The sequence below is a fragment of the Vombatus ursinus genome, unplaced genomic scaffold (genome assembly GCF_900497805.2).
Source record: "Vombatus ursinus unplaced genomic scaffold, bare-nosed wombat genome assembly UNPS02014812.1, whole genome shotgun sequence".
Lineage (NCBI taxonomy): Eukaryota > Metazoa > Chordata > Mammalia > Diprotodontia > Vombatidae > Vombatus > Vombatus ursinus.
Genome location: NW_020954590.1, coordinates 52,350,308 through 52,364,201, shown reverse-complemented (window position 1 = coordinate 52,364,201; position 13,894 = coordinate 52,350,308). Strand labels below are relative to the sequence as shown.

At 40.8% G+C, this 13,894-nt stretch overlaps 1 protein-coding gene across 2 annotated transcripts in view; it reads right to left on the bottom strand.

Moving 5' to 3' along the window:
- LOC114053732 (regulator of MON1-CCZ1 complex) overlaps positions 1–8,745 on the bottom strand; it is a 33,041-nt gene extending 24,296 nt beyond the window's left edge. Inside the window, exons 1-4 of one of the 2 annotated variants that reach the window (XM_027876864.1) lie at positions 8,566–8,745; positions 4,897–4,973; positions 2,064–2,148; positions 528–584 (exon numbers count right to left, since the gene is read on the bottom strand). In XM_027876864.1, the coding sequence (XP_027732665.1) occupies positions 528–584; positions 2,064–2,148; positions 4,897–4,973; positions 8,566–8,670 (324 nt within the window). In that variant the 5' untranslated portion in view covers positions 8,671–8,745. The remainder of the gene's footprint in view (positions 1–527; positions 585–2,063; positions 2,149–4,896; positions 4,974–8,565) is intronic. The other variant, XM_027876865.1, reaches the window with a different exon arrangement.
- Between the last annotated feature and the right edge of the window lie 5,149 nt (positions 8,746–13,894).

The window sequence follows — 13,894 nt, the reverse complement described above, 5'->3', positions numbered from 1 at the left end:
AGGGTGAAGAAAGGTGCACAGGAACAATATGATTAAATGGTTCTATTCTTAAAAAAAAAAAGCTCTTGGTTCTCTATAGAGGATCTTGGCTGAGGGGATTCAGTCACTGAGTAAATCCTCCCTTCTTGTGGGGGAGCCTACTCTGTCTCTGATTTAATGAAGGAAGAATTCCTATCCTGCTGTAAGGTTTACTGGAGGTAACCCCCGCCCCTAAAAATGCATTCCAGGCACATGCCACTTTACCACTGCTGGCTAAGGATCCTACAACTCTTCTATCAATAAAACCAGCTACCAGCTAGTGAAGCTGAACCAGGGAACAAAAACCAGAATAAGATAAAAACGAAGTAAAAGTCAAATTTGGGGGGCTTTAACTGGAATGCAGGAGTACAGACACAGGTGAAAAATAACTTCTAAAAATCTCTAGCCAATTACATTATAAAGAACATTTTACCACAGATCACTCTAAAAAGGCAGACTCAAGGAACTGTCCTGCCCAAGGCTAACAAATTGAAAACACATGCATGTACCTTGCATTCTTGTGTGTATTCCAATTGAGGACAATCAGGGATAAAGTTCAAAAAATCCTGAAAGAGAAAAAATGCACAGTTAATTCTCTAAAGCAAAGTCTTGGGAATACCAGCAGTAAGACCAAGGTCAGAAGTGCTCTTACTGTCTTACTGAAGAAAAAGACAATGTGACAACACTGATAACAAATTCAGATACTTAAAAATTTTGACAATACTCACTCAGCAACTGAAAGAGTGTGACATTCAAGAAAATGGAAACAAAACAAAAATCTGAGTGATAAACAGTCTCCATTCTATGAGTATGTAAAGTTCAATAACAACAGGGATCAGGATTGTGTCTTATTTAAGCCTGGATTTCTCTCATTAAAAGGCTTTTCAGAGAGTGAGTTCATTCCAGAGAATCACAGATTTAGAGTTGAAAAGGACCTCGACAACTCATCTAGGCCAACTCCTTCATTTTATAGATGTGGAAACTAAGGCCAGGAGCAGTTAAGTGACATGCCCAAGGACAAAATGGCAGTTAAGTGACAGAGGCAGCCCTCTGACGCCTGACAGGGCCAGGGATCTTCTCACTGTACGATGGAGTTTGGGCATTTGAGTGTTTGCTGAAGTGAATTATGTTTTAAGATTACTACAGGATTTTGAAAAAAGTACAGATCCATTCTTCCCAGGTAAAATTTAAGAGAAAATAAAATAACTTTTAAATCACATTCATTCTTTAATATTCTAAAGCACTTATGTTAATGGAAAATGTTCAATAAATTACTAACCTCAGGTATTTTAGAGGTGGAAGGAACTTACCTGTATTTTCACTTTGAAAAAACTACCACACACATTTATTAATTAATATATGGACCCAAGTCAATTCAGATGGCTCATATATGAAAAATGGAATGGAAATAATATGGAAAATTACATTCCCAAGTATCCAATTCAACAAAATAGTGTTCATACAATCTTCCCATTGCTACCTGGAATAATCTAGTTTTGAAAAGTGGTTTCTTACAGTTGATTTTTACTAGAAGAGGTAATACACAGCCACCAGCAACAAAGTTAATGAATTAATATTTACACATCAATGGAAAGTTCTTCCTATTATTCCAAATTATGAATTTTTACCCCTAAGGGTGTGCCATTAGGTACCCTTAACTTAGATCTCCTGTCCTGGTTAAAGTCAGTTTCTAGTCAGAGAAAGAATGCTAAAGTAACTCACTCATGTTATCCAATCAAAAAAAGCATATGTGTGACATTTGTGCTTGTCATTAGACACCAACATAACATGCAGGAAGTCTAAATTACTAAAAAAGAATGCTGAGAAGTCATAAAATGACTAATTATTTAAGCCATAGGCTTCTGTTTAACCAAATGCCTCTCTAATCTCTAGAAGATTCATAGGAACCAAAATCATGCAACATAAATATATATATTTCACCAAAAAGGTAAAGGTCCCCATAACATTTGATTTTTACAATTCATCCTATTCCAAAATTTCAATAATGTACTTTACTTCATACAGGACTCAAGAAGGATTCTTACCACAGTCTTTGAGGTTCGTTGAACAGCCAATATCTTATTTCCCAAGGAGAACTTGATACATTTCACTTCCCCTTTGTCTTCCATCCTTTGAAAGGAAAGGATACAGGAAGACTTCAGTGGAAGCAGAGAATTCTTGGGATTATCAATGTCTCAGAAGACATGAGAGATATTCAGGAAAAAAACAGTGCTTTAATTTAAAATTAAAATTATATTTAGGATAACCACCAGATTCACAGTAGAATCATTTTTCAAACAATCTAACTGGCAATAATGTGAAAACAGATTCTATTATAGAATACAAGTAACTAAAGGGATAGAAAAGTAGACCAATGCAACAGATCAGACAAACAATACCTAAAAGCAAAAGGTCTCTTTCGCCCCGTATTCAATAAACCCCAAAATGCAAACTTTTAGGAGCCTGTATACTTGTATATAAACTTGTATACTACAAGAATTTATGAGGAAACTGAAAAGCAATTTCACAGATATAAAGGCTGGACCAGCTTTCACAACATATCCACAGGAAGTTCCAAATGGATAAGCAGCCTAAACATAAGGTCACATCATTACAAAAATTAGAGGAGAAATTAAGGTGGTACTTTTCAGAACTATGGTTAGGTGGAGAATTCATAAGCAGAGGATAGAAAAAAAATCACAAAGAATAAAACATAATTTTGATTATATAAGATCAGAACTTATGTGTTAACAAAATCAGTATAGCTAAGATAGAAATGAAGCTGCTGAGTGGGAGCAAATCTTTTCAACAAATATCTCCAATAAAAATTTACTATGCCGTGTAAATATAGAGAACTGTCACAAACCTATTAGATTAAGAGTAATTCCCCAATAGGTAAGTGGTCAAAGGATATGAATACAGAATTTTCAAAAGAAATTAAAATTATCAATAACTATGAGAAGAAATGCTTCAAATCACTAAAAAGCAAATGTAAATTAAGATGACTCTGAGGTTTTACTGCTTGTCCCTCAAACTGACCAAGGAGATAAAAGATGGAAATAGTCAATGTCAGAGAGATTATGGGAAGGCTGGCACATTAACACAATACTGGTGGAACTATGAATTGGTCTAATTGTTCTGGAAAACAATTTGGAATTATGCAAGAAAAGACACCAAACTGTTCATTCCTTGTGGCCCAGGGATCTCCTTACCAGTAAGATACACCAACAAAATCAAAGACTGAAAGAAGGGTATCACATACACTAAAATATTTGTAGCAACACTTTCTTTGATTGCAAAAAACCGGAAACAAGATAGGTGTCCATCAGTTAGGGAATGGCTGAACAAATGTGATACATAAATGTAATGTCTTATTATCATACTGTAAGAAATGAGAAACATGAGAAATTCAGAGAAATGTTGGAAGACTTAAATGAACCATTATATGGGGGAAAAAGGTCATGAAAACAATACCCATAATGACTTTACTAATTCAAATAAAAATAACACTAAAATGCAAATGCACTCAGATAAAAGGTAATGACCAATCTTGGTTCCAGAGGGTGGATAATGGAACATACTCCATGCCCCCGAGAAACTGGGGATTAAGGGTAGGAAATGTTGCACATACAGTCAAACATGGCTGCTACATCAGTTGGTTTTGCCAGACTGATTTTTGTTGTTACAAGAGAAGCTTCTATTGAGGTACAGGGTTATTATCAGGAAGACTAAGGTATGAAAAACAAAAGGCATCAATGTAACTCAAAAACTACATTTGAGATTGCATTTTTTTGTTAGCCAAACATCTTTATGCAATTGTTAGCAGAACCCAAGCAATGGAAAGTTAATTTTTCTAATTCAAAAGTTATCTCCTATTAACAGATACGCAATGCAAGACTTTTTAAGGCATCACTTTAATCTGTTGAAAACCAACTCAAGCCTGTGATCAAGATCATTTTTTAATAATTCCATTAAAGCATAAGCCCTTGCAAGTAGGGATTGTTTCATTCTTTGTATCTGTATCCTCAGCAGTCAGCATAGTGCTTAATAAGTGCTTCTGAATAGTTGCCTGAATTTCTGACTAAAAGAAGTTTCTCCTTTTAAAGAGATACAGCCCATATTCAAGGATGTCCTACATCCTGACCAATACTGTAGAAGACAGTATGTCAAACAGATGAGTAAGACAACATTCCTGCCTTCAAGTTCTTAACCTACACAACCCAGCCCCAGATCCAAGTCTCCCATCTCCATCCCAAGGAGGTAGACTGAAAGTCCAGAGTGGGAGAAATAAGAATAGTTTTTTTTTCCTACAATAATCACAGTCATATTCTCTTTATGTTGTAGGGAGGAAACACTTTTCTCTTACTATGCTGTTACATGAGAAACACTGGCATAGAAACCTCCTTCACAGTTTCCTAATCTGTAAAACTGGAAAAAAAATTGTCATACCTACCTGACAGGGCTGCTGTGAGAATCAGAGGAGATAATGTATGTAAAGCCCTTTGTGAAATTTAAATTGCTATATAAATGTCAGCCAATATTCCTCACAGACCAAATGCTGTGGGAAGACCTAAGCCAGATAAGGAAGCAGAGAGAAGAGTTCTTTGGAGGTCAATAAATCCACCAATGGGTGTCCCCAGGGACACTAACTTCCAGCATTATTACCTGAATGGTAGGATATTAGACCCAAATTCCCCATTCTACTCCCTTGTCCCAATGACTGCTGCAATTCTAGTAACAGGTCATCCCGGGAGAGGAGGGGAAAAGAAGACAGAGAAGGACAGAAAATCTGAACTATATTATTGAATGGGGGGCAGGGGGAATCACCACATTTTGCTTAAATTTTGAAAAAGCCCATAATGCAGTTGGCGCTATTACCTAAATGAGATGGGATTCCTATCCTCTGGTCCTTTAACAACCACTCCAGTAGCCCCACCAGATCGGACAGCAAAAACCTGAAAAAGGTTTGAAGTTCATTTTAGTATCTGACCTTCCAAAGGCTATTCCATAGTCAAAAGTGCTATTTCAGTTTTATTTCATACTTACTAGTTTTAAGTGTGTTTTTACCCAGTTTGAGGTTTCTGACATAGAACTAACCTAAAATGTTTCTAAATTAGACAAAGTGCACGTACTGATAGGTGGGTGATTTCAAATGTGTTTTGGGAAATGAGTACGTCGGCTCAAAATATCACAACCATAATGTTAACATCCCATATGACACAAGATGATGAGAAATGAAGGATGATCCATCACTGGTTTCTCCTGCAGACTTGAACACAGAATAGGATTTCCCTAGATTTTGTTTCCCTTTGTAAAACAGATAATAGAACAAGTTTGAATTTTAAAATCCCTGATTGAAAGTTTAACCAAAAGCCATTACTTCTGTACTTCAGATACCCATGGTTTCATGGGTATGGGTCCTCCCTCCATGGATGCTGGTTGAAACCCCATGATGATACAATTGTTGGTCTTCAAAAGTTGTTGTGGTTGAAAAAATTCATTGCTCCAGAGTCAACTTGGTGATAACTCCTTCGGAATTTAGCTTGGTTGGTCCTTGGCCATGAAAGGGCCAGTCCTCAAAGCCTTTCAAGTTTGATAGGATCTGTCTGAGCTTGCTCTTCTCTGGTATATCCTCTGAGACCAGGGTCACATCTACATAATTTAGAGGCACCAAAGTAGGACTTAAACTAATAAAAATCATCATTACTAACAAAACATAGCTAAAAATTACTTATGAGTCCCCTCTCTAACTTCTATGAAAGCAGCAGCTTCGCAAAAAATTAAAAGTGAGCTAGATCTGTGTTGCTCAGTTTGGACAGTGATGAAATTAGATCCCTTATCACAGGAAATCATTTCCCCCCACTTGTTTACTAGAAGAAACAAATTGATATTAAGACTCTGGAAAAGATGGAGCCATGCAGGGTCAGCATATAGAAAACTAAGAATGTTTAGCCCCAGGCTTCTTCCCATACTGCCTCCTCCAAGCCTCTTCCTGGCAGACATGAAATATGGTCAGATTTTTTTTTCCAATGGGAGTAGACGGAATTGAAGACTTTGAAAAGAACAAGAGGGTAAGAAATGATACTCATAATCCAGTTTCTTCATTTGTAAAATGAGGAATTGGTTATTATTATATGATCTTTAAGATCTCTTTCAGCACATTCTATTAGGTTTGACCCAACCAGGGCAGGCTTGTCAAGAAACAAGCAAGTGGAACAGAAACGCCTCGATTCTCCCCTACAGAATTTGTCTTAAGATCCTAGCACTCAACCACTATGAGTAGCCCAATACAGCTGTAGCCTTCCTCTGTGTACCTTCTCCCACATACCTATTCCAATGGGTTCTGATCCTCATCTTCTATCTTTTTTGCTTTACTTATTCTCATTCCTGCCCAGGCCAGATCTCTGACCCTCCCCCTCAATTCACAACTCCTCAATGTACCCCCAAATTCAGGTCAATAAAGCCACTGATCTCCACATTCACAACCCACACAACCACCCTGCAAATCTGAGAGTACTGTATATAGTAGAAACAACCCTAGACTTGTCAAGAGACCTGGATTTCACTGCAAAGGTGAAAATGATGGGAACCTTGAGAGGAGGTAACTACTCCATCTTAAGAGTTTGTAAGAGAGGAGATGAAATTAGGAATAGTCTTATTTGCACCCTAGATTTCAGGAAAGCAGATTTCAAGGGGTTTGAATAAAAATCATTAGAATCCCACTGACTGAAATTCTACAGGGGATGTCAGTTTATGGGGCTGGGAAGCTCTCAAGAATAAAATTCCAAATACACAAAATCAAATCCAGTGAAATTGTTTAAATTTCTACGTACATCCTGTTTTCCCCCAAAGAACCTAAGCTTCTGGAGTTAAGCCTAGGACACAAAGCATGCCCAAAAGTCGAAAATAGGGAGATGATGCCCAAACTAAGCTGGAAGATAGTAAGAGAGTAGTTTGTCTAGATCAACTATGTCCTGGGGGCAAGAAAACTGGCAAGTAAGATTGTTAAACCACTGCCCATCTTTAGACTCATTTCCTTCTTTGACAGAGCCACTAATCTGACAGACAAGAAAAATACTAAAGTTTATCTAAATTTGAGCAAATCATTTAATAAAGTCTTTCATGCTATTCTTGTAGAAAAAAATGGAGATGTGGGAGAGATTTAGATGGATTCAGAACCGGCTGAATGGCCAAACCCAAAGAGTAGTGGTAGTTAAAGAGCAGTAGTTGTTGACAGTCTGAAAGGAAGAATCCAATGAAGTGACCTAAAAACCTCTGTTTCTTCCTGCAATGTTTGAAATTTTTATCAGTGACTTGGATAAAGCAGGAGATGGTATATTATCAGTTTTGCTGACACCATAGAGCTAGAAAGGTTGGGGTTTACACAGAGTAAGAAAGTCAAGATTCAAAAAAAAAAGCAGCTACAATACTGAGCCATAAATCTAGTAAGATAAAAATCTAAAAGGGATAAATATAAATTCTTATGTTTGGGTTCAAATAATCAACCTTACAAGTACCTGAGGGGAGAGATAGTTTGAAAAAAAAATGAGGGTTGTGGAGTTTTAAGTTCAAAAGGAATCAACACTTTCATATGGCAAGCAGACAACTAAGGCAAGTTTAAACTTCACTAGGAGGAGCACAGGGTACAGGACTAGGACAGTGATGATCACCCCATTTATTCACACCTGGCCAGACAATACCTGGAGTACTGTGTTCAGTTCCGGTTGTCACATTTTAGGAAGGGCAGTGATAAGCTAGAGGGTCTACAGAGAGCTTAAATCCGATACGGATCAGATGAAAGAACCGGAGATTTACCCTAGAGAAGGAGCCAGACTGCCTTTATTTTGGAAGACGGGTAGGTAACATAGTAGATAGAAATGAGTGGGGTCACTAAGAACCGAGTTCAAATCCTGCCTTAGACACTTGGTAGTTGTATGCCCCTGGGCAAATCACTTAACCTCCCTCAGGCTCAGTTTCCTCATTTGTAAAATGACTGGCTGGGACAGGATCACTTCTACAGTAGCTTGTGCTTTAAGTTTAGGATCCTATGAGCTGTCTCCGAGTCTCTGAAGGGCTATCCCTTGGAAAACTCGCTCCTCTTGCCCCACTCAGAAAGAGGAACAGGTGGAAAGTTCCAAGGGGAAAAAACTTTCGAGCTATCCCAAAGCAGAACGGTCTGCTTTCGGAAGGTAGTGAGCTCCCCGTCCCTCAAGGTCTTCAAGCAGATTCGGCTGGGAGTACACGCTGATACCGGGGTTCCGGTCCAGATCAGCGATGGAGGTGACTGTTTCCGAGGTCTGTTCATTCAGGCTGTGTGGGCACCGGCCAATCGCCCCGCCTCTCTGAGCCTCAGTTTCCCTCCATAGGTCCGGGTGGAAACTATGCAAGGAAAGCCCTTGATATTTAAATCAGTCCGTAGGGAGTGACTAGCACCGGGCTGGAGCTCCCCGCCCCCGCGGTCGGACTCCCCGAAGGCGCGCCCCGCCCCCCCCCGCCGCTCCGGCCCCTCCCCCCCGGCGCGCTCCCCTCCCCCCAACCCGCCCGGACCTGCTTGTTGGCCTCATCGAAAAAGACGCAGTTGACGGGATTCGCCTTTTCAAAGTGCACCGGCCGCTCGCAGAGCTCCAGGTAATAGTCCTCCTCCTCGCTCATCTCGGCGGGCGGCAGCTCCGCTCCGAGCCCCCGGAGCACCCGGGGCTCGTCCTCGAGTGCAGCCGAGCACACGGGGCGGTGCGTGAGGGGCAGGAGGGGCGGCAGGGGCTGCGGCGGCGGCGGCGGCCCCGGCTACGGCTCCGGGAGCAGGAGGCCGCTTCCTGGTGCCTCGGCCCCACCCCTCTATGCCACGTGACCCGGGGCCGCCTCTGCTCTTAAAAGGGCGAGGGCCCCAGCGCTGGAGTGGTGGCGGTGGCGGGGTCCACCAAGCGCCCGGATGACGTGGCGTGACGGCACGCCACTGGGGCCACCCGCTGAGAGGCTCTGCCCTAACATCGGAGGCCTCCTCGTGCTGCGGACGGGAATCCCAGCATGCGACGGAGGAATCTGCTGTCCTCGGAAAGGAGGGGGCTCCGACAGTAACAGAGTAACAGAACAAACATCGTTTAATGATAACAATACTACAAGTAACAACAGTGAAAACAATTAATAACAACAATAATACAACAAATAATGTGATTAACAACAATACAATTAATACGATCAATTACAATCACAGCGACAGTGAACAACAACCCATCCCTGTATGAACAACCACAACAAGGATAACAATGATACAACAGTAACAGCCCATCCCTCGATTAACAATAAGAATTAATAGCAACATTAGTAACAACAAGCATTTATTAAGTGCCTGGCACTGGGCTAAGCACTGGGGATGCAAAGAAAGGTGAAGGACATTGTGGCTCTCAATGAGTGCCCAGTCTAATGGTGGGAGGAGTCAACCTGCCAACAACTAGATACACATGATAGGTAGATATAGACACACATATTGATATATGTGTATATGTGAGATACAGAGATAATAGAGCGAAGGCACTACCATCCGGGAGGACTTGGGAAAGGCTTCTGGTACAAGTGGGAATTTGAGGGAGGCCGGGAGGCAGAGACAGAGGGAGAGTGTTTCTGACAAAGGGGCTGTTTTATTCCAGGAGAGGACCGATGACATCATCAGGGTGAGGTCTTGAGTGACAAGTGAATTGGGTTTAAGTGAGGCAGAGCTATGCCAAGTCATAAGCCTCGCTCTCTCCTTCAGTCGTTGGAGTCCGGTGGAGAGACATTAAGTCAAGACGCTTGGCACTGGCCCCGCAGGCAAAGGGAGATAGTGAAAATGCCCAGAGTGATGTTTTCTTGTGCAAGGAACAGCAAGGAGACCTGTATGGGGGGGAGGAGGGAGAGAGGAAGAGAGTAAGGTAGAAGACTGGAAAGGTAGGGAGAGACGGGTTAGAAAGGGCTTTAAAAGCTTTAAAAAGTGGAGCAGTGGATAGAGCACCGGCCCTGGAGTCAGGAGGACCTGAGTTCAAATTTGACCTCAGACACATAATACAGTCGTGTGACTCTGGGCAAGTCGCTTAACCCCGATTGCCTCACCAAAAAAAAAAAAAGATATGGTATTACAGAAGATTTTATATTTGATCCTGGAGGTGACATTTATTAAATAAAAGGGAGGTGACATGGTCAAACCTGCACTTAATAATAATAGCAGCTAACATTTACATATAGCTTAAAGGTTTGCAAAGCACTTTACCTACGTTATCTCATTTGATCCTTACAATAACCCTGGGAGGTAGTTGCTAATAGCATCCTTATTTTACAGTTTACTCAAACTGAGACTGAGAGGGTTGTGAAGATCACATAAGATAATATTTGTAAAGCACTCAGCACAGTGCCTGGCACATAGTAGCCTTTCATAAATGTTTATTGAATTAAATAGAAAAGATGATTCACATATCTATATGTCTAGCGTCTATTCTCCCCCAAATTCCAGTCCTGTATCACCAGTTGTGTACCGGACATTTCAAACTGGATGTCCAACAAATATCTCATAACACATCCAAAACCAAACTCATTCCCCTATTCCAAACTTCCTTATTTTTTTGTTGGTGGTGGTGAGGCAATCGGGGTTAAATGACTTGCCCAGGGTGTCTGCGGCTAGATTTGAACTCAGGTCCTCTTGACTTCAGGGCCCGCGCTCCACCCACTTCGCCACCTAGCTACCCTAAAACTTCCCTATTTCTGTCAAAGATGCCACTCTCCTAGGCTCTCAGGTTTGTAACCTTGGTATTAGTCTCGACTCCTTACCCTCCCTCATCCCACATAACCTACTCAGTTGCCAGATCTTGCTGTGTTTCTACCGCTCCAACATCCGACCCTTCCTCTCTCCTTACACAGCTCCCTCATCACCTCTTGCTTAGGTTATTACAACAGCCTCCTAATTGGTTTCCCTGCTTCGTTTCCCACGGCTCCGATCCATTCTGCACACTAGTGTCAATGTTGTTTCCCTTAAGTGAAGATCTGACCACGTGATTCCCTTACTCAATAAACTCTTCGTGTTCAGCCATCCTGAAAAAATGCTAAATGGAAAGATGGCTCCCTGGTGCTCTTTGGAAAGACAAATAAGGAAATTGACTCGCTAGTGTGTCCAAGGGCAACATGAAACCTCATTCCATAGGACATTTAGTTATCTTGGATTGCAGAAAAGCTCGTGATAAGCATTTGCCAAAAGACCAACATGAAAATAATAGCAGCTTTATGCCAACAGTTGTTGCAGAGGATGAAGAGATAGAAGAATTATGCAATGGGCTCTAAAAGGTTCTCCAAAGTCAATTAACATTAATACTCAAAGACTTTAATGAAAATGTAGGCACAGGGAAGGATGACAAAATATGTTGGAAAACATCGTTCAGGATTAAGAAACAAAAGAAACCAAATATTTATAGACTCCTAGGAATACTTCCTTCAAGAAGAGAACTATAAGGTATCTGGAATGACAAATGACAAATAACTTCACCAAAAAAATGTGAAACTGAGTATATTTTAGCAGAAACAGAAAGGATTGACTTGTTACTGATGTGGGAATTATTTTGGTAGAATGTGTTTTTGGGTTTTTTTTTTTTGGCTAGGCAATGGGATTAAGTGCCTTACCCAGGGTCACACAGCTAGTGTTTTGTGTCTGAGGCTAGATTTGAACTCAGATCTTCCTGACTCTAGGGCCAGTGCTCTATCCACTGTGCCACCTAGCTGCCCCATGGGAATCATTTTGGAAGCAGTCATTTTTGTAAGTTCAGACCACTGAATGATTAGAATAAAACTAATGTCAATACTAAAATGAAAGATAAATATACATGAGAAGATAATGGCATTTTAAACCTGGCCTAGTTAAACAAGTTATTAATACTGAAAAATGAGAAATAGATTAACAACAGATGATAACACTATTAGAATTTTCTAAGGAAGTTTTTCCATTGTCAATCAGTTGTATCAATGAGGACAAAGAACCTAGAAACTACTTCAGCCAGCAAGCACCTAATCTCTTCTCTAAGCAGTTAGTTATGGCAGCCAAGAGCAACACCAATTTAGAATTTAAGTTGATTTATAAAATTTTTTTTTGCTTTTTTTTTTTTTTGGTGAGGTAATCTGAGTTAAGTGACTTGCCCAGGGTCACAGAGCTAGTAAGTGTCAAGTGTCTGAGGTCACATTTGAACTCAGGTCCTCCTGACTCCAAGGCCAGAGGCTCTATTCACTGTGCCACCTAACTGCCCCGATTTATAAAATATTTTTAAATTAATTTTTTTCAATTAGCAGAAATCAGATTTCTCTCTGCCACCCCACCATTGAAAAAGAACAGAAAAACAAAACCCTTGCAGCAAATATGCATAGTCAAACAAAACAAATTCCTGCACTGACCGTGTCCAAGAACTCTATGTCTCATGCAGCATTGTACCGTGGTCTGTCACCTCTCTGTCAGGAGGTGGGTGTAACATGCTTTATCATCAGTCATCTGGAATAGTGGTTGGTTATTGAGCATCTGATCTGAGTTCTCCAGACTTTCACAGTTTCTTTTTAACAGATGAAGAAATTCAGGCTCAGGGAGATGAGACTTGCTCAAGGTTTCACAGAAAATGAGTGGCTGAGAAAGGACTCAGACAGGGCCCTCCTGAATTTCCAGTTCAGCATTCTTGCCATTAGGCTGGAACAATTTCCTGAAGTTCAGGTGCATTTGTCTCCTTCTGCCTTGCTACTCGGAAACCCATTCTTTAGCCTTAACCATGACCTTCAGCCCCTCTGTCCCTCCTAGTTTTCTTAAAGTTCAAGAGTCTGTTCTGACTCACTTTCTTCCTTCACTGTCTTGGCCCTACCAAGACCTGGTCAACTATTCACTGTCCTCTGTCCACTTAATCCCTTCCTCTTTTATCTTACTGCCAAACTCCCTACCACCCCACAACCATTAGTTATCCTCACCACCTAACTCTTCCACAACCACCCTACTCCTGAGCTACCCACTGCTACTAGAGGAAATTACATAAAAATGGTGACCATGTCCAGTATTGAGCTATGTGGATAACAACATTTATATAACAGTTTAAGGTTTGCAAAGTGCTTTACAAATATTACGTCATACTGTTTACTTTCTACTTCCCTGGCCCTCTGTCCTGACTCATCACTTACCTCTCTGACTAATTCTTCTCCATTTCTTTTGCTGATCAGCATCCATGCACCCCCAGCCTAAGGGTTCTGAACCAAATCATCTTCTCTCTCTTTCTATGCTTTTAACTTTGGTGACTTCATCTGATCCTATGGGTTCAATTTAACTCTACCCAGATGACTCACAAATTGAAATATGAACCCCTAATCATCTCTCTCCTGAACAAGCCTTACATCTCTGTCTGCCAGCAGGGCATTGCCACCTGGATGCAACATCCCCATCTCAAACTTGAGATGCCCCAAATAGAATTTGTTGTCATCCTCACAAATCCCTCTCCAAACTCCCGTATTTCTATTGAGGGCACTGTCAGCCTCCTGGTCACCCTCATTTATACTCCTAGTCATCCTTTTCTATCAATTTTCCCTAACTTCTGAGTCACTGATATGTGTGTATGTGTGTGCATACAATACACAATACATTGCTTGTATCCAGTCAATCAATCAATCAACAAATAGTTAAGTCTCGACTATGTGCCAGGAGTTTGTGTGTCAAGTGTCTGAGGCCACATTTGAACTCAGGTCCTCCTGACTCCAAGGCCAGAGCTCTATCCACTGTTCCACCTAACTGCACTGATTTATAAAATATTTTTAAATTATTTTTTTTCAATTAGGAGAAATCAAATTTCTCTCTGCCATCCCACCATTGAAAAAGAAAAGAAAAACAAAACCCAATACAAGC